This window comes from Rhododendron vialii, chromosome 2a, assembly GCF_030253575.1.
Source record: "Rhododendron vialii isolate Sample 1 chromosome 2a, ASM3025357v1".
Taxonomy (NCBI): domain Eukaryota; kingdom Viridiplantae; phylum Streptophyta; class Magnoliopsida; order Ericales; family Ericaceae; genus Rhododendron; species Rhododendron vialii.
Window position 1 is genome coordinate 9,943,592 of NC_080558.1, and position 26,077 is coordinate 9,969,668.

Sequence of the window (26,077 nt, forward strand, 5' to 3'; positions counted from 1 at the left end):
CTTAAATTTAAGTGAAAATTTGAGTAAGTGATGGAGATGCTCTAACAAGATAAACTTGCAGCAGTTTTTTGCCCTAGACATTTTCATGTTTATTTATACGTTTATAATTTGCTTGCTAGTTGTTAAATTAAGGGGAAGTGTTTAGACTAAATGAATTATTTTGTAAGATAATGATTAAACCCTTCGCAAATTTTTTTCGCATTTGCTTGGGAAATTTGTTTCGGCGAGAGAAATTAAAATATTGTAAAAAGTATGGATTAGAATTGAAAAACAACAGAATAAAACAGCAAATAAGATTTAAAAACTATCTGTTGTGGATTGTATTCAGTTTTAGTGTACTTTTGTTCGCTCATAGGAGTACTTAATTTTTCACTTATAAAAATTCCTCCAGTCAAGACCAATTGAAAAATATGCAAATAAAAAAAAAAGAAAAGAAAGAAAAGTGAAGGGATAAGATTTGAGAGGCAATTAAGGAGAGAGAACTTGTGGTTGATTTGACACTTTGACTAATTGACTACCAATGAGAATGTTTGAGTACGAGTTCAATTTTGTTCACTCTCACCAAATAAGGGTGATGTTGGATTTTTTAGTCCCTTTTTTTTTTTAACACATTAAATTCATTTCATAACGAAACCTGTAGGCAATACAGATTTCATCAAAAAATACAAGAATAAGTCAAAACTACTCAGACTTCTATACAGGCACCCCCTGCAGAAGCAAAACCGGCGAAATCACCAGATGAGAACCAATCAAGGCCTAGATAGTATAGAATCCAAACGGACCGGACCTCAACTCAAACCCGATAAGCGCATATGAAATCTGGATGGCGAGAGCCGTTCACCGGAGCAGAAGTCAGTACTAGACCCTATCACCGACAACAGCACCTGGAAGAACCTCAACCCACCAATAACCACAAACAACCCCAACTTCGGACGATCCTCAATAGGTGCCAGATTATTCGCCCACCTCCTCTTCCACACCAGATTTGGGGAAGCCAAACTGGTACCAAACCGGACTGATTTGGGGGAAACCCAAATCAGCCGGTAGAAACCGAGCCAAACGGTCGGAAAAAAAGAAAGACAAAGAAAGAAAAACCCTAACCTCAACGCCGCCCCCCACCTCGTTGTTATTCGCAACCCACCACCTACGCCCCCTGAACCGTCAGCCCCGCCACCAGATCTTGAGGTCACCACAAAATCAAACAAGCATAAGAAAAAATAAAGAACACAGAATTTCGGTGGTTCATTCTCAATACCTACTCCACAAACAAAAGAGAAATTTCACTATATTAATTGAGTACAATGAGATAGGAAAATATTAATCTCTAAGCCAACGCTCAGTAATATTTTTTTATCTCTCCATCACTCTCACAACATATTTTGGGGGTGTTTGGCAACCCCATTTTCCCATTCCCATTTTTGCATTTTGGGTGTTTGGCACCCCATTATGAGAACTCATTCTGGGAGAATGGATTCATGGGTTTTCACTTTAGAAGCAAAAACCCAAAATCTGCTCAGGAGGAGCTATTCTCACTTTTGCCTTTTCCCATTTTCTAGTCAATTACCAAAATACCCACTTCTCCTTCCTTTATTTACCAGTTTTGCCCCCCTCCTCTTATCCACTTGTTTCCTCTCCTGTTCACACCAGACGGCAAATCCACTTATTTCCCATTTTCTTTTCTTTTTTTTTTTTTGCTTCAGTTCGTACGTATTGGACGTGGTGTGTGTGTGTGTGTGTGTGTTTTTTTTTTTTTTTTTTTTGCTTTAGTTGGTACTTTAATTTGTTTGCTAATATTAAGGGTTTGTGTTTGTTTTATTGTTCTTTATATTATGAGGTATGTGTTTGGCGTTAAATTAAAGTGGTGGAATTTCTTATTTCAAATATTACTTGTAACATGGTCTTATTATTTACTCCCTCCGTCCCTTATTTATAGTCCGGTATTTCATTTTGGGCTGTCCCTTAATAAGTGTCCATTTTGTAAAGTTAGTAGGTAAAAGTTGGTGAATTGCCTATTTTGTCCCTAAAAGTAGATTACATTTTAAAAAGTAAGTGAGTAAAAGTGTAATGATGATGGGTAAGTAGGAAAAGTGGAGAAAAAAGTTGATGTGAAAGGTATAATGATGATGTCTTTTTAATAAGTTGGAATTACGAAGCAGAACACTTAAAAAGGGACGGAGGGAGTAAATTTTAAAATACCAAATAAAAAATTATCGAATGTCTTCCTTACACCTCACATTTGAAAATGAAGAAATGAAAAAATTAAATATTATAAAAAAATATTTTAACACAATAATAACGGCCAAAGTCAAAAAGAAAACAAAATTGGTATACCTTTTAAAACAATAATAAAGGCCAAGGGCAACTTGGTAAAAAATCAATCCATAATTCATTTTCATCATTCATCTACCAAACACTACTACTGTTCCAAAATACATTCTGCACATATCTTCCAAACACTCTTTCATTCTTCAAAACACATTCTGACCATAATCCAAAAAGCTAAAAAGCCAAATAACTGAAAATGAAAAGCCAAAAAGTAGGCTCCCAAATACCCCATTTATCCCATTAATTGGTATTTATAAACTTGGAGAGATCCCCTTTCCTATTCGGACTAGGAAACACACTAAGAATGAAACTCTTCCAACTAAGTTATACCACCGAGTATGGAACTCTTCCAACTTGTCATAAGATTTGATTCTCTAACCAAAACCGAATATACCATACCTACACGTGAATAATTACCAAGCATCACCTCAATAGATTATCACACATGGTTGAAGCCTAACAGGTGAACATTACCTCTACTTTTACTAACGTCTTGCCTATTCGATACACAAGAACGGGGAAAAAAATATGAGTGAAAACTTTTTCCAACCCTATTGTCCTATGCATCAGTGAGTTGACATATATGACTTTTAAAATTTATTTCATTTTCTCGCAAAAATAATAATAAATTCCACAACATTGAGAAAACAAAGATAGAAAGAAAAAAAATGATAGGTTTCATGCAAAATAAAGTGTGTGTGTGTGTGTGTGTGTGTGTATATATATATATATATATATATATATATAATGTTATTTATTATGCAAAATAAAATATAATTAGCGTCTTTTTTTTTTTTGCTTGGCAATATAATTAGCATCTTACTCGTTTGATGCACAAGGATCGAAAAAAATTAGTGAGAACTTTTACTCCCTTTCTCAGTGGATTGGCGTGTATGGCTCTTTGAATTTACTCCCTTTTTTCACACAAAATCAAGAAAATTTCACAACAATAAAAAAATGAAGAAGACATAGGTTTCAAGGAGTATTAATTTGTTACGTTATTCATTCATAACATGGTGGAAAATAGTGAAAACAAGTGTGACCCATGAATGTATTCAACTACACAATTGAAAAGTCACATAAACCCCTTTTTGTCTCGTGTTCTCTTCTTCTTTTTTCTTAATTGAATGTTTGTTGGTTTGACCGATTGCTAATTACCCATTGGTGTTAATCTGGTATAGTTATGCAAAAATGTTGATCATAGCAAGATACCCACCACAACCAAGCAGTCCACCAGCAGACCTTGAAAAAAAAAATTAATTATAACAGTCCACCATACTAATTTATCAGGTAATTTGGAAAACTAGATAAATACAAATATTTACATAAGAAATCAACCACATTATTTAAGGATTGTGTGAAAATCCCAGACCCTAAAGTGCAGAAATACTAGGTTAGTGATTGGATCCATTACAATTTCTACCCTGAGGATGACTAGTATCCTGATGAGGATATAGCACTCCATGGTGGAACCAAATCTGAAATAAGATATTTCTGTCTACCGATTATGAACTCGCTTTCGCCAGAAATGATGTCATTGTAGGATCTAGGGCCGTCGGCCATATGTAACTCATCACCCATCTCGATGGAATTTTCCCAAGCCTCTTGCATTTTCAATGAACATTGAAGGCTGTCTAACACATCTTTCATAGAAGGGCGTCGGATCCCCTCATAAGGCAGGCAGCTTAGAGCTAGATTGACATAGTGCCTAAAACATTCAGGAGCGATTTTTCCGATAAGGTATGGATCAATCACCTCATCGATAGTTCCTATTCCGACGCATACGCGGAACCAATCAACTAACCAAATCTCATTCCACCAAAGCTCATTCTTGTTTTGGTTGGAAGAAAAAGGGGTCTTAGCACATAATACTTCCAACAACACGATGCCGAAAGCAAACACGTCAGTTTTCTTTGTCACTTTAGAAGTGCGCAGGTACTCAGGATCCAAATATGCATATGTGCCACACACAGCTGTTTCCACACCCTTAGTTGCCTTGCTATTGTGAATCGGTAAGGACATTTCAAAAGCGGCAATTTTCGCGACCCATTCATTGTCCAAAAAAACGTTTGATGATGTTATGTCACGGTGGACGAATTGTTGCTCTTTGTTTGTATGGAGGTATTGGAGACCTTGTGCAATGCCGATGCAAATCTCAAGCCGCTTTTTCCAATGAAGTGGATCGTTATGGGTTTCGTGGAGACGACTTTCCAATGTCCCATTTACCATGTAATCGTACACGAGGATTAACTCATGCTTCTCTTTACAAAATCCCATCAAAGAGACTATGTTAGCGTGACGAGGAAGTGATTGTACCCCAATCTCGGCACTAACTAGTCTGGCCGAGTGTGCCTCTCTCGCTTCGTACCGTTTGATCATAACTGCACGAGTTCCCCCCGCCATACATCCCTTGTATGACCTAAACCAACTATATCGGCCGATCAAAAGACCGTCATTGAAATCATTTGTGGCAGCCTGAATCTCCGGAAGTGAGAAACGGTGGTATACCGATTGGGTAAGGACATCTAAAATTGGTACTCCACCATTGTTTAAACCGTTGCTCTCCCCTGCTCTCAACCAACGATTCATACCCATACCCATAGGCACAAGCTTTATGCCCTGAAACGCCTTTGCAATACTTCCCTGCGATCTTCCCTTACGCTCATGCAATACCAATGCAATCTCAAGGCTCTTCGCTACTTCAGACATTGTAGGCCTTTTCTTTGGTTCAGTATTTAAACAATTGTTCGCAAGTTTTGCAAAGTACTTAAGACTATGTGGTGTTGTTTCTCCATTAAGAGAGGGATCGATGATTCGGTCAAGCTTTCCCTTTTCGATGTACATTTTTGCCCAATTAATTAGACTAATTTGTTCCTCCTCGAGTCTATCATCTAACGGTGGCCGACCACACAAGACTTCCAACAACACGACTCCGAAGGCATACACATCAGATTTCCTAGTTACTTGACCAGTGATGAAATATTCTGGATCCCAATATCCTCTTGTTGCTTTTACTTTTGTGCTAACATGGGTTGTTGCTTGGCTTGTAATGAGTTTACATATCCCAAAATCAGAAATCTTTGCTACCAAATTCTCGTCCAACAAAATATTTGTGGTCTTCACATCTCGGTGTATGATACGTTGTTCGGTACCAGTATGAAGATAGTCGAGTCCTCGTGCAGCACCAAAGCAAATGTTGAGCCTTTGAGCCCATGTTAGATGAGATATACTTTTACTACTTTCTTTTCTACTGGATTTGTAAAGATGATTGGCGAGATTTCCAAGTGCTATATATTCGTAAACAAGAATCATCTCATGATTTTCGTTGCAATAACCGATGAGCGAAACAAGATTAAAATGATGGAACTTTGAAAGCAATTTTACCTCTGTCCAAAATTCTTCAGCTCCTTGGTTGGACTCGGCATTCAACCGCTTTATGGCAACAACGGTAGTTGAGGCACCATTACTGATGAACCCTTTATATACCTTACCGAATCCCCCAATCCCGATAACCAATGCATCGTCAAAAATGTTAGTAGCTACTTGTACCTCATCCAGTGTAAAGCGACGACAAGATCCCTCTGACTGAATCACACCACCAACGATTCGATTCTGACTCTTTGAAATGGGCAACCGGTAGGACGAGGCTCCAGGTAGAGCAGGGTCCGAAGAGGGTAAGACGTCGGAAACCTTCGTCTCATTCCTAGAAAGACTATTTCCGTTACTCAAATCCGTACCACTAGTGACATTGGTGGCAAGGCATACTGGTTGACTAACTTGCCCTTCTTCGAAATTCTGGCTGTCTAAAGATGACATATTTCGTAGAATCTCTAAGGAACACTGGCAGCAACTTTAAGAATGGGGAATTTGGAGATCGAGTTCACCGGTGATGGAGGAGAGAGAGGAAAGTGGATGAGAGAAGCAATTGGTAGTGTTTGAAGCCGCCTTTGAGGAATTGTTTAGGAAAACGGTGATCTTATGGAAAAGTCTACGATACACATATTTTAAATGGGTATACCATATGCACCTATTTTATGGTTCATTCATAACATTCTAGTATGTTTCGTAACTTTTGTTCTAGAATTTATAACCTTTCAGCAGTACGATTCGTAACATTTTCATTATGATTCATAACATTTTGGTGTATCTCATAACCTTTATACGATTCGTAATTTTTTAACAATACGATTCATAACATTTTTTCTATAATTCATACATTTTGGGGGTGCATATGATACACACCTAAATAAGGGGTGTTTATTGTAATCTTTCCCCTTAAATTTTTTTGAACAAGTCTTATTAAAGAAAACAAGTCTAATAAAGAAGGGTAAAGAAGCGGATCAAAAAAAAAAAAGAAGGGTAAAGAATCTTGCTGCTGACACAGCAAGTCTGTGCACAGATTGCGTTGTGGGGCCCACTAAAGATCCCATACAAATAATCCGATCTGTTAATTATGTTTAAAACATTTTTTCAAGGGCCTCCGCCAAAAATTAGCTCAATCCGATACCTATAAATGCTTTATCTAATCATCTAACTCTTCATTCAGGTTTTTAGAGAATGAAAAGTTAGTCGATTAGATCAAATACTTATAGGTATTGGATTGAGCTGATTTTTTTTTAGGGAGCCCTTGAGAAAATATTTTAAACATAATGAATGGCTCGAATCACTTGTGTGAGACCCGTGATAGGCCCTACATAGCAATCTTTGCAAAGATTTACTCTGTCTACAAACTTTTTGAAAGAGAACCTACCTACAACTCTAAAGGGAAGTGTGAATCACTCCTCTCCTAACAATATACACTTTTCATACGTCCAAAAGCAGTATTGTAAATTTATATTAATAAAGATAAAAGAGAGTCTGAATTGTAAAAATGAAAGTGTGAAAATCATTTTCCTTCTCTAAACAGGAAGCAATCATTTATCTCCTAGGCTTCTTTTGAAGAAACTAGCGTTAGCTGATCATTATAACGCAAAAAAATTCACAATATACACGACCATGCCAAATTTGGTCATTGCAACCTCATGTAATACTTCAGTTTTTATAAATTAGGCCTAACTTCCCAAGAAGCCGGTTTTTTTTGTCTTTACTCAATTTTTTTTTGCATTTACTAGTTTTGCGTCAAACTTTTGTGGGTTATTGAGAAGAATCGAAAAAGTAAAAGATTGTGACTTTTACCTAATTCTTTTTGAAAATATTCATTAATTGGCACTTTTAGCCAAACTAAAAGTCATAATCTTTTACTTTTAAAATAAGTGCTAAATTTTAAATATTTTTTAATTTTTTTTTGGGTAGAGGCCCGGTTTGATTTGACTTGGTTTTAAAATTCATAATACTCTGAAATGTCTTGATCATTATTCCCTCTGTTCATGATTTAAAATTGCGTTGGCCGGGGCTGGGCACGGGCAGAGTTTTGGATGACTGATCCCAAACTTGGTCGAAGTTGGGGAAGTTGACGCACAATTTGGGCTGCCCTTTCATTGATTGAGAAATAATCTTGCGGTAAAATTTTAGTGTCAAATTTGGAGATGACAAATTTCTGTGCACTTTATGGAAAAAATGTTCTCTAAAAATTAAAAAGTTTCCATGATTTGACTTGTCAACGCCATTACTGTAAATTCAATCCAGGAAACCCAATCAACGGTCCATGTTTAAAGAATTTTGGATCTTTGATAGGATTTCCGGGAGGATTTCTAGTTTTCTCTTTCCTAAACTGTACTAGGTCTAAAAGAAGTATTATGGCTTGTGATTTCGAAAGTGAAGATTGTATTCATTATTCCTTTTCTTCATCAATCACACTTCAATCTCCAATTACTGCAAACCATTACGATTAAGCCATGTGCATATGTACATTTACTATAAGGCTGACTATACTATGTTTAAATCTTGTTCTGAAAGGCAATTTTGGTTACAATTGTTAGGTTTGTGAAGCCTCATTTGGTTTAATTTGCGCTTTGCTGACTTTTTAGATTTCGATTTAGATAAGGGTATTTCGGTAACTGATGAAGTAAACTCGAAGTTATAAATACTTGTCATACGCAGCCAATGTAACTTGTAGTCCATATTCATTCACCACATAGTGAAAAATAGTGAAAACTAGTGTGACATGTGAATGTATTCAACTACACAATGTCGTGTAATTAGCTGTATTTTCTGACTTGGTGGAGCAGATGCAGAAGATGAAGGACCAGCAAATGTGGAATATACAGTAATCTAACTTTTTATTTAGCCCAACCAGGCCTGAACATATGTATGTCCCCTTATTTCTTTCTAAATTCTTTGATATATCTTTGTATATACCATGGAAAAACTAAGGTACAAGACCCATTTTTACAACATATACATGCATATACATACATAAAGATAGACTAATAGATGAGAGAATGGAGGGTTACAGGGTCTATGAGGTGGTGAATTGAATGGGAGGCTATGGTGGGTTCAAGTGGAGGTGGCGGTGGGTGATGGCAATGAGTGATTGTGGATGCGAGTTGCTTATTGATGGTGGGTGCTAACAGACAAAATTTTTGGATTATTATTGTAATCTATTAAAAAAATAGCTTGGATAAAAAATATTATTTTTTGTCTAAACCAATAATTCCACAAAATCTTACACAAAAATAAACAAATATGAAATAGCTGTGAATAAATCATGTAGCAATTGGGTAGGGGCTTAATTGTTATGCAAATATAAACGTTAAGGGTGATATTTGTAATTTATCCCATCAACATAAAAGAGAGAGGTGACGGCGTCAGACTCAATGACCTTCTAAACTCAAATTGCAAACATTGGGAATGAAATTTGTGCAATTGATATGTTGGGGGACCAAAATGGCACGCAAAGAATACTTTGGAAACCAAAAATGTGACTTTGGGTTGGTACTATGCAGTGAGGTGCACAACAACATGCTGCACATCTCCGAGCCGTTGAATTGTATATCTAAAGACTCGGATTTCATCTCAGCAACCAACGATCAAGAGCCGTTCATTGCCGAGATGAGATTCAAGTTGTCAGATGCACAATCCGATGGCTTGGAGGTGCGCAGCACGGTACATCACTGCACAACACCATCCCCCAATTCATCAATAAGCTGTGTATCTCGATTAATAAGTTTAGAAGATCAATTTATAGACCGGAGATAATTTTGAAGTCTTTTAAACAAGATAAACCTACAGATGTCTCTTGTTCTATATATTTTCTCTCAAGTCCAAGGAGTTGGACTAGACTCTAGATGATATAATCACAGTTAATCGACGAAAAGGAAAAAAAAAAAAGTCGAATTTACCCTGTAAGATTAATTCCGGAAGTTGATTAACGATTTTAAAAGGCAAACCCAGTGCACGAGACTCTCGTCATTACAGACTCTTCGCGACTCGGACCCAGAGAGAGAGAGGAGGGAAATCGGTGAAATGAGACGAGGAGGACCAGATGCAACGTGCTCAAAAGAAGGTTATTCAATGACTCGAACCTGCAACTCCAGAAACGTTAATGGCAAGCAGGTCTTGTGCAAAATTCTCCATCTCTAAAGCTGAAATGGTGTGTAGACTTTTTCATAAACACTGGACAATGGGGGAGGTGATTACACCATATTTTACCGCCTGTCGATGATCGACCAAAAGGTGACAATAATGAGAATGTTTTCTATTTTATTATTTCGTATTAATAATATAACTAGTTTTTATTCGTTTCTTTGTTTGTATTTTGATGGAGTGTAGGACACTTGGCATGCTCCTACACATTTAGAAGTTAAAAGGACACTTGTCATCGTCCTACACACTTTGAAGTTGAAGGGAAGTTATTTGGATACTTGGAAGCAAATTAGAAGAATGAAGAGTAGTGGAAAGTGAAGAAGTTATTTCCTACACATCTTTGTTTTCCTATAAATAGCCTTTTTAGGCCTCATTGTAAGACCCTCAATCAATCGCCCAAAGGCTTCTACTTTTATCTGTATTTTACATTTCTTGCTTTAGGAGTAGCTTGTAACGTAATTGTCTGTTCGATTGTGTTCTCATCGTCGATCGACTTTTATCCCGAAGAATAATAAAGTCCATTTTGTTGTTCTTCTTTCATCTCTATTCACTTCATTAAGTTTGCTTCTAGAGAAGTCCTGAAATACGGCAAGGAACCAAACTCCACCATCATAAACACCCACATTCCAGCATACACGCATAACAACCCTTAGTCAATTCGTCGACTATAAGCGAGAAAATAGACAAACAGGAGGGATGAGTGATATTGATGAAACCCCGTTGATGATACTATTTGACTGCCGAAGAGTACTCTAGTAAAACAAGACAGGGGGTTTGGTCGTCTCAAGTGGTTTCCAATTTGTGGTCTGCAGCAGCTTTAACTAGTATATGATAACATAACCACTTGAGGAGAAAGAACGTTCACAAGTTGGAGTATGCCCATCTTAAGTTGGAGTGTGCCCACCTCAATTTTTGTTTTTGTTTTAGTAGGAGTAACTTTTAGTGTGTCATGGAGAGCAAATTTCTAAGTCGGGTTGGGAAGTGGGATTGGGACGGGCTGTAGTGCGGTTGCCGCACTACACCGTGTAGTGTGGTCAATCCGACTGTCCATGTCGGTATAGACGGCTCGGATTTAATCCGAGCTCCAAGTAATCCGAGCCGTCGATTGTTCGGATTCCAATCCGAGCCGTCCATTGCCGAGATGGATGGCCAGATTAGACACACTACACGTGTAGTGCGGGAGGTGCACTACAGCATCCCCGGATCCATCAGCTTGACACGATAAACATGCAACTGTTTCTTGCTCTAGTCATTTTCATGTTTAATTCTATGTTTATAATTTGCTTGCTAGTTGTTACTGAGTGTTTAGACTAAATGAATTTACTCCTTTGTAAGATAATGATTAAACCCTTTAGTGAACTTTTCTAGCATTTGCTTTTTAAATTTGTTTCTTTGAGGGAAATTAAAAATATTTAAAAAAGTATGGATTAGAATTGAAAAACAAAGAATAAAGCAACAAATATGATTTTAATACTGTATGTTGTGAACTTTTGTTTGCTCATAGGAGTACTTATCATTTTTCACTTTTAAAAAAGTCCCCCAGTCAAGAGTAATTGAACAAAAAAGAAGAGAAAAGTGATCGAAAGGATAAGATTTGAGAGAAGGAGAGAACTTGCGGTTGATTTTGACACACTTTGACTAATTGGCTACCTATGAGAATGATTGAGAGAGTACAGATCTGATTTTGTTGACTCTTACCAAATGACGGTTAACATTATGTTTACTTTTGCCTAGTATCTTGCATATTTGATGTACGGGGATTAAAAAAAAATTGAATGAGAACTTTTTCCCTTGCCCTATGCATCAGTGAGTTGATATGGGATTCTTAAAATTTACTTCATCTTCTCACAAAAAAAAAAGAAAAAAGAAACATCAGCAAGATTAAGAAAAAAAAAAGATAGAAAGAAAAAAGATAGGTTTCATGAAATAAAAAAAGGTATATATTTATTTTATATAAAAAAAAGTAAGGTTATTGGCTTGAGAAAAAGTTTTACAGTCGAATTTAAAATTGGGTTGGTCAGGGTTCGGCACGGGCGGAGTTTCGGATAACCGATCCCAATTTAAAAATGTTCTCTTAAGATTACGAGTACTACCATGTGTACAAATGCAGTGTACATATCATGTACATATGAATATTGTAGGGCACATTCCGTATTTCAGAAAGATGATTCGAACCGTCTACTATTTTTAAAACATTTTTTTATGAAATCCTATAAAAAATCAGCTCAACCCGATATAGGTAGGGATTTTAATTTTCTAAATTTGTAGAGGCAAAACTGAACAGTTAAGTAGTTTCGCCCCCACACATTCAGAAAAATTCTAACCGATATCAAGTTGAGTTGATTTTTTTACGTGACTCCATAAAAAAATATTTTAAAAATAATGGGCTATTCAAATCATTTTTGTCGGATCTGAGATGGACCCCACAAAATTCATATGTACATAGTATGTAAAAGCTCATATGTGCCCATGACTTTTCCATAAAATTACTACATTACTGTACATTCATTCTGAAGAAGAATTATGTCTTGTGATTTCGAAAGTATCGATGCTGCGATAGCCATGGGTATGTACTCTAATATTGACAAAACTATGTTTAAATCTTGTTCTGAAAGGCATTTTTGGATTCATCGGTTTTTGAAGACCCATTTGGTTTAATTTGCGTTTTGTTGACTTTTTGGATTTCGACTTGGACAAGGGTATTTCGGTAATTGATGATGTAAACTCGAAGTTATAAAATACTTGCTATATGCCGCGAATGTAACTTGTACTCTATTCTTCATTTATCACATGTACTCTATTCTTCATTTATCACATGGTGGAAAATAGGCGAATGGTTAGCAGGTCAGCTAGCTCGGATCGTGATTGTACTGTACAGAATTAAGTGTCACACTATGACCACCAGAGGAAGGTTTGCCACCAAGTTGGAGAGATTGTAAGATCCCATATCGGCAAAAGATGGAAGGTTTAAATGATATATAAGGATCCGCAAGCAGCTACTGAGATTGTAAGATCCCATATCGGCAAAAGGTGGGGAGATTCTGACTGCCCCTACGTTCGGCCGCGCGTTCGGCCTCTCCGGTGACTGGAAGTGCAGCTACTATTTCGTCTTGGTTTGTATTTTTCGAGTTCGAGCTTGATTTCAACGAAAGCAGGGCCACGCATCTGGAATCGTTTCGGCGAGACTGATCTTCTATAGGGGTTTGCTTTTTCGGTCAGCCGTTATCTTTCTGATTGCTTTGCTTTGTTGTTGGTTTTCTGGTTCTGCATATTTCCGATTTAGGAGTTTCGGTGGGTGTCTCTTTTGTTCTTCGAATTAAGCGTTTGGATTCTGTTAATATAATTGTGTTTGGTTTGCCTCTAGTGTGTTTTGCTCTGCTGTGTGTGTGCTTCTTATCTACCGATTGGGTGTCCGGTTGTTTGTTCATGGCTAGGGGATTTCGGTTGTCAAAAGGGTTGTTGAAGACTCTTAAGGGTCGTTCCAATAAGGAGGCTAAGGGCAAGGCTCTTGCATTGTCCCACGATATAGACTCTTCCTGGCGTAATCGGGATCTTTTTCAGCCTTGGGTATAATGGAGAGGGCCCTTGTGATGGATGACTTTGGTTTGGATTGGGAGCTGGATTCGCGTATGATTAAAGCCAGGGAGGGTACCAAAGCCCGGATGCGTGATATTTTTTATCCATCCTACGAACCGTGGGAGGAGATTAACGATGATTCGGATCTCCACTCTGAGATGGATCACTCCATGTCGGGACAATCTGATTTGAAGTTTTCTAAGCTGTCTCGTGGGAAACTCATTCGGGTTGATGAAAATCATCCTCAAGTGTCCTTTCAATTTGATGGCGCTAAAGGGGAGGCATGTGAGGCTTTGATGGCGAATACTTTCAGAGCCGGGACTATGAGTCGTGGAGGGGCTTCTTCTAGTTATGTTGTTTCCAGTGGTTTTGAATCTGTTGCTGGGTTTGACAAGGTTAATAATGAGATGAGATGAGGCCTCGTTTTATCGAGTCTCGTCGGCGTAAGAAAAAGGTCATCATAGGTCGAGACTTTCTCCTTGTTAACCGCATTTGTTTTCTGGGATCCGACATGGGTAGGACATTCCAGTTCTTCCATATACCAAGTCTCTCGGCTGTTGAAGTTAAAGTGAAGGAGTCTTCTTTTGAAGCAAATTGTCTTGGCATGCATGATTCCCCTATGCCTCCGGGGGTTTCTTTTAGTGTTCAGGACATCGAACATCGATGGTTAGTGTGGCAGACCCTCCTAGTCCTCCCCAGTTGGAATCCTTGTCAACTTGCGTATCTGTTTTCCCAATGCCTAAACCTCAGCAGCTTAGCTTTGAGGAGTTCTCGTCTGATCGGTCATCGTTCAGATGTGTGACTGCATCTACAATGCCTGGCCCTCATCAGTTTAGCTGTGCGAATTCCTTGTTTGACAGGGTGGGATAGGTCCTCTGTGATACTGCTTCTGGACCACAGAATATGCGAGCAAAGAGGATCATGGCTGTCTGGCACGATCCAGTAGCGAACTGTGGCCCTACATCTGCCAAGCATCTCGCTAGTCGGGAACAGAAGAAACTAGACAAAGCCAAGGCTCGTTATGGTTGTGGCCAGGCTATTCGACACCCCAGTCAAAGAAAGCGGAAACGGGAAAGGGTTATAGAGGATGACCCGCATATGTATCGCATCCCTCAGCGTCGTGCATTTTGTTGAGTTAGCTAGTCCTTTTGCTCCTAATCTTTGTTTTGCAGGTGAGAAATCGTGCGCTTAGCGTTGAGTCTTGGATGCTCTTTTTTGTTGGGTCTTGGCGGGGTGTCTATTTAATTTGTTTGGGTTAGGGCTTTGTTGTGCGTCTGGTCTGCCTTATGTTGTTTTTATGGAGGTCTGGTGTATGAGTTGTATAACTGTAGATGTACTGTTTTAATTTGATATATATGTTAAGTTTGTGCTTCCTCAAAAAAAATAAAATCTTTTGAGCTACGTGATTAGACGAATGGTTAGCAGGTCAGCTAGAGCGGATCGTTACAATAAACCCTTTTTCTCTTGCGTTCTTTGATTTCTTTTCTTAATTGCATGTTTGTTGGTTTGACCGATTGCTGATTACTAATTCTTGTTAATCTGGTACAATTATATATGCAAAAATGTTGATAATAGCCAAATACCCAGCACAACCAAGCAGTCCACCAGCAGATCTGAAAAAAACAAAAAAACAAGCAGTTCACCATAATAATTTATCAGGTAATTTGGAAAACTAGATACATACAAATATTTGGATAAGAAATTCAGCCACATCGTTTTAGGATTGTGTGAAAATCCCAGACCCTAAAGTGCAGAAATATTAGGTTCGGTGATTTGGTCCTATTACAATTTCTACTCTGAGGATGACGAGTATCCCAAGGAGGATATAGGAGTCGATGGTCGAACCAAATTTGAAATAAGATAGGTCTGTCCACCAATTGTGAACTCGCTTTGGACAGAGATGATGTCATTGTTGAATCCGGAGACGTGGGCCATATGTAACTCATCACCCATCCAATAGGAATTTTCCCAAGCCTCTTGCATTTGCAATAAAGATTGAAGGCCACGCAACACATCGTTCATAGAAGGGCGTCGGATGCCCCCTTCAACCACACAACTTAGTGCTATATTGACATAATGCCTCAATGACCCCATTGATAGTTCCTCTTTCGATGCATGCGCGGAACCAATCAAGCAACAAAACCTCATCCCTGTTGGGAGAAAAAGGGGTCTTAGCACACAATACTTCCATCAACATGACACCGAAAGCATACACGCCAGTTTTATTTGTCACTTTACAATTGTGCAGGTACTCAGGGTCCAAATATCCCTTGGTGCCAAAAACTCCCATCATGCCAATGATATTTGTTTCCATGCCCTCGGTTGCCATGCTAGTGGGAATAGGTACGGAAAAGTCAAAAGTGGCAACTTTCGCAGCACATTTATCATCCAAAAGTACGTTCGATGGGTTTAGGTCACAGAGGACGAATTGTTGCTCTTCATTTGTATGGAGGTATTCGAGAGCTCGTGAAGTGTTGATGCAAATCTCAAGCCGTTTTTTCCAAAGAAGTGGATCGTTATCGCTTCCGTGGAGATGACTTTTCAATGTCCCGTTTCCCATGTAGTCGTACACGAGGATCAACTCATCCTTCTCTTCACAAAATCCTATCAAAGAGACTGTGTTAGGGTGATGAGTCAGAGATTGTACCTCAATCTCGGCAATAAATTGTCCGACCAAGTTTGCCTCTCTCAATACATATCTTTTAATCATAACCGCATGAGTTCCCCTCACCATATATCCCTTGTACAAACTAAACCAAATGCCTTGGCTTATCAAGAGTCCGTCATTGAAATCATTAGTGGCAGCGCGAATCTCAACAAGCGAGAAACGGGTAAGGTCGCCTATAATTGGTCATCCACCGTCATTTGAACCATTGTCCTTCCCTGCTCTCCACCAACAATTCATACCCTGAAACGCCTTTGCAATGGTTCCCTGCGATCTTCGCTTACGCTCATGCAATTCCAATGCAATCTCAAGGCTCTCCACTATTTCAGACATTGTAGGCCTTTCCTTTGGTTTAGTATGTAAACAATTGTTCGCAAGTTTGACAAAGTACTTCAGACTATGTTGTGTTGTTTCTCCATTAAGAGAGGGATCGATAATTCGGTCGAGCTTTCCCTTTTCGATGTACATTTTCGCCCAAAGAATTAGACTAATTTGCTCCTCCTCGAGTCTTGTATCTATTGGTGGTCGACCATACAAGACTTCCAACAACACCACGCCAAAGGCATACACATCAGATTTCCTGGTTACTCTGTTGGTGTAGACATAATCTGGATCCCAATATCCTCGCGTTGCTTTGACTTTTGTGCTAACATGGGTTGTTGTTTGGCTTGTAATGCAGAAATCAGAAACCTTTGCTACCCAATTCTCGTCCAACAAAATGTTTGTGCTCTTCACATCTTGGTGTATGATATGTTGTTCAGTACCTGTATGAAGATAGTTGAGTCCACGTGCTGCACCAAGGCAAATGTTGAGCCTTTGAGTCCATGTTAGATGTGAGATAATTTTACCACTTTATTCTCTACTTGATTTGTAAAGATGACTGGCGAGAGTCCCATGAGCTATGTATTCGTAAAGAAGAATCATCTCTGGATTCTCGTTGCGATAGCCGATGAGTGAAACGAGATTAGTATGATGGAACTTTGAAAGCAACTTTACCTCTGTCCAAAATTCTTCAGCACCTTGCTTGGACTCGGCATTCAACCTCTTTATGGCAACAACAGTGGTTGTAGCACCATCGTATATTAAGCCTTGATATACCTTACCGAATCCCCCAATTACAACAACATCATCAAAGTTGTAACTCGCTACGAGTACTTCATCCAGTGAAAAGCAACGACAAGATCCCTCTAGTTGAATCATGCCACCATCTATTGGGTTCTTCATCTCTAAAGAGAAGCTGTTGGTGGACGAGGCTTCTGCATGATCGAAGGGATTCGGAGACGGCAAGGCACGTGAAACGTCACCCATATTTTTCAGGAGGTGATTTTTGTGACTCGAATCCGCACCCACTAGGAACGTTAAAGGTAAGCGGGCCTTGTGCAAAATTCTACATCTTCTGAAATGGTCCAGAGAATCTCTAGGAAACACTAGACAATGAGGAATGAGAGATATTGGCGAAACCGCCTTGATGATATTGACGGATATAACTAAAACAGGACAAGGGGATTTGGTCAACTTCAAGTAGCCCCCACCGTGCGCTATGCAACCTTAATTAAAGCTTGATAAAGTCAACCCACGACTTGGGAAAGTTATCGTCTGTGGGACTTGGTCAAAAAAATACCCTCAAATTAGAATCCGGGAATTCTATAGCACGCTGTTGATGTTGTTTTGTTGCCAATATTAAAGGACTTGCCGCGCCAACATCTTTCTTCCTCGCCTCGCTATTCAAAACAATTCAGTGGAATAAATTAGGGATCCAAGAAATTATATTCCCGTGCATCGAATTTGTAATTAAACAATCAATGTGAAATCATAAGAAAATTAATTCTAACAATGTAAACAAACTAACTTTCTAATTAATAAACAGGACCAGTTTGTATATTTCGTACACAGAAGCAATGTGAGTGCTACAAATTCCAATTCCCCTTCTAGTATCCTAATACGCTCTCGCTGTACTTAGGAGAAAACTACATCAGATAGCTATACCACTTGTGGAATTTCAGTATAACCTCATTGTATACAGCAAACTGGTTCTAATTGATACATTCATATCATATTGCGGATGACTAAACTGTTGAGATGTGAAGAAAATTCAAGTGGGAGGTCGCAGTAAAATTGGCCCGTGCAGAAATCAAATTGGCCCGGGCCATTTTTTGCTTTTCGCCGGGCAGCCCCAAATTTGGCCCTGGTGGTCGGACACGAGAAAACATGCGGATTTTAGTGTTTTAAGGGTTTTTTGTGTATTGGCTTGGTTGTAACTATAAAAGCAAAGCTAGGGCTGTCTCCTATTGTAACTCTTACATACTTTCATCATAGTGAAACACCCTAACACCCCGTGAATGTACGATATATTAAGTAATCAGCTTAACTCGAAACCACGTAAATATCTGAGTCCTGTTATTTTCTTGCTTTAGATTGTTTTTTGTTCTTGGTATGTTCTTTGATTGTGTGAGTTTGCTTGCGGGTTTGGACGTTCGAATTCCCAACATTTATCTCTATAAGTTGCAAGTGGATCTACTCCTATGCATTTGACAGGGTTCAAATTAACTTCACTAACTACAACTAACAATGCTTACTTTTGCCGAGACAAAAAAGGGAAAAAAAAACTTCATCTCTATAAGTTACTGTAAACACGGGGTCCCATTAGCTGACTAAGCTCAAAAAACTCAGAGATGGCCCTGAGCTTTCACCAATCCCATTTGTACAAACACCAATATCTGATAATAAGCTGGACTGGTGTTGACCTAAAATGTTCCTCAATCGATATCAACAGGGTTTTGAAAAAACAACACTTGGAATGCTGGAATGTGATTTTTTAATTTACGACTAGCTAGTTGTCTGGTGTGTTGCCGTGTTTCTAGAGTACTTCTTTGGATGCAAGTAGAAACTTTGAAGGATAATAAATAATCTTATTAATCTCGAAATCGGAACAATCGACAGTACTGCTGTATTTGAGAGGTATGAAGTCAAGTCTTTTTTTTTTTTTTTCACTTAAATTATGAAATTGCTTAAAAGGTTTGAATTCAAATCCTCATCGGCCATCAAGCAACCACCTTATACTCTTCTCCACCTGAAATGTTACGTTCAACGTCTTAAGAACTAGCCTAGTGTGAGTCAAGGCATGTCAAATTTATTAGTTTCCACGAATTAACGAATTTCAATTTCATTTCAAAATTAAAGCATACATCTCATATCATATCAATAACCGTTCGGGTTTGGTTCGGTTATGGTATCGACTGCCAATACTATCCAACATTTTAGGATTATGTTGCAACCGCTTCATTTGTCAAATATTGGCTCTTGCAGGCCCGTTTTAGTTCCATATAAGTCCGTCAATGACACTGTTCAACAGCCACCACTACTTAGGGAGTGACCCAAAATATATGTTCAGTGTGATGTCATGCGCGATCATCTAGCTATGATCCCCCTTATTCCATCATCCTCGCTACTCTTATTCCCCAAGCAGTTAGGACACTATTCGAACTGCACATCATCAACAATGATACTTTCCAAAATAGTCAATTTTCATTTAATTCCTAGTATCTTTCGAAGGCATGCATTTCCATTTGATTTCCACGTAATCAGATATCAAATAATTATCAAATAAATCTTTCATCTAGCTCATAAGGAATATCCAATGTATTCTTTCAAAACATTGATAAGTAACAATTTCATATATTGACAATTCGTAAAATAGGCTACGCATGCTTTCTTAAGAAATACGAGTATATAAGGCAAATAATTATAACAAGACTCACCGAAAGCCCACTAGCTCTCCGAAAGCATGAGAAAGATCATCGAGCGATTCTCAAACCTATCAAGGTTTACGATACATCACTACTAGGGGTGGCAAATTGAACCCAAACCCATTAACTCATCAACTAAAAAATAGATCCAACCCAACTCATTTATTAGTTGGGTAAGATTGGGTCCAAACCCAGCTAACCCATTATTAGTTGGGTCTTAATTGGGCATCAATTGGGTCAACTTAAATGACCCATTGGGTCATGAAAGTAACCCACCAAATTCCCATCTCTTTACCAGGTTTCCCGTCTCTTTTGCAATTGGGGCGCCCAGGAGTATGGCCTTCTCTCTCTCTCTCTCTCTCTCTCTCTCTCTCTCTCTCTCTCTCTCTCTCTCTCTCTCTCTCTCTCTCTCTCATTTATTCCATTGTTCTGTGCTAAATCACACGCGTCCAAAAATTTTTTGTACGGTCCGGATTAAAAACCAATTGTGACCGGTAATAATTATTTTGACCGGTCAAAATTGAAAACATATCTCATCCATTGATTGCGCAAATAGACCGGTGAAATTGCGCTCCGCTCTGAATAAGCTTCTCTAGTGGTAGTCCCGCATAGGGTTGGGATTAAAAAGTTAAGTGACTTATTTTTTTGTCCTTATTCAATTTTTTTTGCTTTTTTTGTTTTCTGTTAAACTTTTGTGACTAATTGATTTTTTTCGACGAGAGGAATCGAAAAAGTAAAAAAAATTTGATCAAAACTTACAATTTTTTTAATAAAGACAAAAATAAGTCAATAAGACAAAAAAAATTGACTTGTTCTTGTCTTTTTGAAAAAAATTATGAGTTTCGATCATAATTTTTTTTTACTTTTCCGATTTTTCTCAATGAGATGAATCACTAAATCACAAAAGTTTGATGCAAAACTATCAAATATGAAAAAAATTTGAATAAAGACAAAAAAAAATTACTGTTTAGTTTGGAAATACCTTAGTTATTTTAAAATTATATATGTGTGTGTGTGTGTGTGTGTGTAATTGGGCTAATGGGCGGGTCAGGTTCAATTTTAAATAAATGGATCGGGTATAGGTCATTGACCTCATAACTAATGGGTTCTAAATGGGTCAATGACCCATTAAAGACCCAACTTACTTACATCTTACCCAATTTGGCTCATACCTGCACATTTGACACCCCTAATCACTACACAAGTACATTAAGTGCCCACGGGTTTATCTAAGTCTTTCAAGACTCAAGTTATACAATTTTTCAAAACTAGACATTCCCGGGAGATTAACGAAATCACATAACAAACTACCTCAGAAGATCATGAGATTTTACAGCACCATAGCTAACTATATGGATGATTTATATCATCGACCATTTCAGCATATATTTTCAATGCAATATTCCCATTGTGTATGTAAATTAGAGAGTTCTTGACTCTGAAAGAAAAGAGACATACCTTTTAAGTAGATTCAAATCCTTGGCTTTTCCAAGCTGTTCGACATGAACTATCAATGGTTACCTATTGTTATCACTGCTGATTCAGAATAATCCATTTATTTGGATTTTGAACTTTGAAAATGTTTTCTTGATTAGTTGGTATAAATCATACGGAGACGAAATGATTCAATTATCTTGAATAATAACAGTATAAATAAACAGAACGAATAAGGGAGCATGATGCAAAATATTTAACGATATCTTGATCTCTAGCATTTAGACTAATATGTTTTATGAACCAATGTTGGTTATTTGCTTCACGGAAAAGAATCAATTTTAATGACAATGGAAGTTTATGAAAATTTAAGATTGATAGCAAAGCGACAACTATGACCATTAAAAAAAATATAGATGCACTTATAATGATGAGAAAGTTCATTTAGCTGTTTGTCAGCTGATGCAACGTAGCTATATTTGGCAACGAAAGGTGCTATATTTGGCAATGTAGCTATATTTTACATGCTGAACAATACTAACAAAAGGTGCAGTGAGAATTATGACCATTGGCTAAACAAACAATCACTCAAATGAATGGAAGGGGGAATTACGATTCAGTGGAACAAGGGACAAATAAGTCTAAATTCATGGACTACTTTTTCGAAATTATGAAGTAATGGCAAGGAAACAAGTAATTACCAAGACATGGTATTTCAAACTTACATAGACAAAAATACCCCTTCCCCTGTACGACATTTCATTGGCCCCCTTGTCCTCTGTATAGTGTAAGAACAAAACACAAATCCCCCTTCTCAGAATCTCAACCTCTTCACCACCACCACCATCCCACGGCCAAAACACCTCTCTCTCTCTCTCTCTCTCTCACTAATTAATGTCCATTAATTCCACCAATTTCCCTCCCACCCCATTATTATATACAGTATACACACACATATACTCATACACACACACCCACCATTCTCCCCATCCCTCCTGTTCGGCAGAGAGAGAGAGAGAGAGAGAGAAAGGCAGCCATAGCCACCACCACCTTCGGTTCACCACCATAACCGCCGCCAGCCACCACCATCACCGGTCTCCCTCTCGGCCAGCCTCCTACCGCCGCACCACCCCACCTCCTCTCCTCCGGTCCAGTCACCACCTCCATCTCTCGGCCCTCCTCCACCACCACACACCTCCCTCACTTCCCCAAATCCCATTCTAGTGTTTAAAAAAAAACACAAAAAAAAAAAAAAACAGTGTGTGTGCCGTGTGTGATTGTGTGGCCGCCGCCGTTTAATCTCCGCTGAACGTCGACGACATTTCGAATTTTCTTTGAGCAGGAACGTTGATTGGATCTTGACAAAATTGCGTGGGAATTATTCTGTACAAAAGGGAGAAATCCGTGGAGTTTAAATTAGATCCCTTTATGTCTAGACTTGTGCGCAAGATTGATAGAGAAATTCCGTGGAGATTAGATTGGTTTTGCTTGTGAAATTAGGGTCTCTGAAATGGATATTGGTTTCTTTATCACTGTTTGTGTCGAAATTTGAGATTTAAGTCATCAATTTGAGGATTTCAAAATTAGGCTCTCTCTCTCTCTCTCTCTCTCTCTCTCTCTCTCTCTCTCTCTCTCTCTCTCTCTCTCTCTCTCTCTCTCTCTCTCTCTCTCTCTCTCTCTCTCTCTCTCTCTCTCTCTCTCTCCCCTCTGTATATGTAAGTATCTATATGTGTGCGTGGGTGTGCTTTTTTGCTAGAAAATCAGAATGATACTAAGGGGGGTATATTAGTCTTTTTGTGTGGCCCTTTTCATGTATTATGAATTTGTTTTCTCCATTTCATATCCAGAAGAATTTCACAAAAACTACTCCATAACTTGGGACTTATTTGCCCTAACAGCCACTGAACCGTAATTCCCCCTAGAAACTATTGATAGCACATGTAGTCACAAACCTGAGTTACATAATTGGCATAAACTAATATATGTTAATGAAATATAAAAGTTAGAATGAAAAGATTATGCTAGCATTCTGTTCTTGTTTGAGATTGATAATAGGATAAGCGTGCATAGTACATGGTTGTTCAGTACTCGAATGAAAGGTCATGTTACAAAATACAGGCCAATATAGTTATTACAAGATGCGATTTAGTATATTATGAAATAGCTACAAAATCTTAGAGGGTGCCAAAAGTGTCAGATTCATTCATGCCATCATTACATTCTTCATTGATGTAATGTTCTGGCAATTCTGTGTAGTATTTGGCCTCAAGCTTCGAGAATTCTTTCTCAAACTCATGCTCAATAATGGAATGGCATTCTTGTACTAAATCTAACACAGGTTCTTGGAGAACAATATTCCTAATTTCTGAAAGCATCTTTGAATCAAGTGCTCTCAGACGTCGCATGAACTCAACAACTTGTTCTTTGAATATGTACAATGGAATTGTTGGTTTGCTTGAAACTGATTCACTGGAAATTTGGTCATTTGGTGTAGCAATAAAACCATGTGAATCTTGATCACTTGGAGGTGAATCAGAAGCTTTGCTATCTTTTTTTTAACACAAGAGGCCAACTTGCTGCCTTCATTTGGACTTTGATCTTTAAATTAACCAAAAAGTTCATCATTAGTAATTAGCTAATAATTTGTAAACGATAGCAAGCCTTATAACGTGGACTGAGTTATTATTGGTAATAGAGGATATTTGTTGACTACGAATAATTAGATTCGAATAGAAAGCATCATGCTTGCAATGAAGTTACAACAAACGCAGTAACCTTTTCATCCAATAGCCCAAAGGCCCCAAAGTGATTCATAGATGGTTCTCTTAATCAATTGACTAACCAATTGGAGTATGTAACACTACTAAATACAACAGCAAATAATAGAGCTCAAATTCAAAAGCAATTTTGGCTAGACCTTGTAAGCAGAACGAATTATTAGAACCACACTATACTCCTCTTGATCACAAGCAAACACAACAGCAATGGCCTGCAAGTAATTGCCAGTATAAAAGCAAACACAAATGACATACCAATGCAAGATAATAAATGTAATTTCATATCTATTTGCTTATACCGCAACGGTCTTTGATATATTTTTTATTGTGATAATGAAATAGTCTCTTTTCCCACTGTGGACTCTTCTTTTGCGAATCTGTCTAACCCCTCTTGGCTTTTTGTTTTTTAAATCCAAAAGGAATATAGCTCCGGTGTTCCTTGGTGTCACTTGTGAAAACTCTGAGCCCAAAAAAAAAATAAAAAAGAGTGTAGTTATAAAAGTTGGAGCATGATAAATCAATTACCAAAAGGATAATGTGGGGTGCCTAACATCATCTCCATGTTTCAATGCAATAGATTTCATCCCTATAAATTTAGCATTAACTACACATGTACAACATATGTATGTATCAAAAAATATGTGTGCAGATTGCAATCTCTGATCATCACTGATTGCAATACTTCTAATTATGCTACTACATGTTGGCAAATATGCAGGGCAAAGATGATGAAATTACCATAAAAACCTCTGTAAAGGGACAATACAACAAAGAACAAAACAGCAATACGGGCCACAAAGGAAAAACAATGAAAGTCCAAAAATCCACTAAAGTAATTTGAAAAATCGCTTGCACAGAGCAGGTGCAAAAGCTATGACTTGTCATCAATGACCCTACTCAAACGCAAGATCGTGCTTTAAAGGGATATTTTGGTCAAATCAAGCCTAAATGGCTTCGTCGCTTACATTGGCCATAATTTCAATTGCATTACTCTTTTTGATACTAAGCGGATCAACTCTAGTCAAACGTATCACTTTTATTCATTTCATAGGGATCACCTGCTTGCATACAGCTCCACAAATCTTGTCACGCCTCGCCCCGCAAACGGCACCCAATGTGGGCCCGAGATGGTTAATATGGTTGGGTGCATGATTGGAATTCATTTACGATTGGACATATGTGCATTGTGTATTGTAAGGATTTTTTTGGTTAGGGATGCAAAAAATAATCAATATGGAGGTAGAGATGGTTAAGGTTGATTATGAACTAAATAGATAATCAAATGCTGACGTGACACATTTTGATTATTCCCATTGCGGATGCTCTAAGGAAATTACTCTCCCTCCTTCATTGCATGTTTCTATAATGGGATTTATTAAAGTCTCTTTTAAACACAAGGCAAAATCCCTGTTGTTCTTTTGGAATGTTTGCACGAGCAAACAACACTACAAAAATTGAATGCTTATCTTGGAGACTACCATTATTTGATAATTTAATGTACAACAAAATGGCAAGGTCAAATGACACTGCCTCTCAATTGTTCTTCCCCTTGTTTCATACAGGATCATAAGCTATCAATTTGAATAATGGTTGCAGTGTTTTATTTTTTCACATAGTAATTATTAGAATGGAGACATAGTGATATACTCTCTCCATTCTAAATTGAGAGTCCATTATTTCATTCCAAAATGAAGGCCCTTTTTCCAAAAATGAAAGGAAAAATTGGTGATTTTCCAAAAGTGTCCCTCAAAGGTGAATATAAGTGTTATTAAGTAGAGTTTTTTTTTTTTTTATCCACTAAACTATGTACATTTTCTCTACTTAGTCGCTAAATTATTGATTTGATGATTTCATCTCCTTAACTATCATACCATAACCTACTTAGTCCAATAGATAATGAAAATTAGAGATTTGGCTGGAAAATGTCACGTAAGGCCCTATTTGGGACCCTATAAAGCAAATACTTGATTACGAGAGCCTTAGAGATAAAAATTAATTATGACCCTTTAGTGTAAAATGATCAGAAAAAT

The 26,077-nt window shown here is 37.9% G+C and overlaps 2 protein-coding genes and 1 pseudogene across 2 annotated transcripts; all 3 read right to left on the reverse strand.

The window, feature by feature from the left end:
• Window positions 1–3,506: 3,506 nt before the first annotated feature.
• On the reverse strand, window positions 3,507–6,274 carry LOC131315730 (serine/threonine-protein kinase PBL35-like). The gene has a single exon (XM_058344928.1). It carries the CDS (start codon window positions 6,139–6,141, stop codon window positions 3,760–3,762), a length of 2,382 nt encoding a protein of 793 aa, XP_058200911.1. The 5' UTR covers window positions 6,142–6,274; the 3' UTR covers window positions 3,507–3,759.
• An 8,685-nt stretch (window positions 6,275–14,959) lies between these two features.
• Window positions 14,960–16,159, reverse strand: LOC131317105 (receptor-like protein kinase FERONIA). Its single transcript, XM_058346682.1, has 3 exons — window positions 15,664–16,159; window positions 15,221–15,575; window positions 14,960–15,038 (listed from the first exon to the last, which is right to left on the reverse strand). The coding sequence occupies exons 1-3, from the start codon at window positions 16,157–16,159 to the stop codon at window positions 14,960–14,962; spliced, it is 930 nt and encodes a 309-aa protein (XP_058202665.1).
• A 117-nt stretch (window positions 16,160–16,276) lies between these two features.
• Window positions 16,277–17,823, reverse strand: LOC131317106 (receptor-like protein kinase FERONIA; annotated as a pseudogene).
• Window positions 17,824–26,077: the final 8,254 nt, after the last annotated feature.

Excerpts from the sequence above, each read along its gene's own strand:
- LOC131315730 (XM_058344928.1), bottom strand. The coding sequence starts at position 6,141 with ATGTCATCTTTAGACAGCCAGAATTTCGAAGAAGGGCAAGTTAGTCAA.
- LOC131317105 (XM_058346682.1), bottom strand. The coding sequence starts at position 16,159 with ATGGTGAGGGGAACTCATGCGGTTATGATTAAAAGATATGTATTGAGA. Across the intron at positions 15,576-15,663 it reads CCCTGAGTACCTGCACAATT|GGATGAGGTTTTGTTGCTTG; the intron begins GTAAAGTGACAA and ends TTCTCCCAACAG. Across the intron at positions 15,039-15,220 it reads GGATACTCGTCATCCTCAGA|ATCTGCTGGTGGACTGCTTG; the intron begins GTAGAAATTGTA and ends TGTTTTTTTCAG.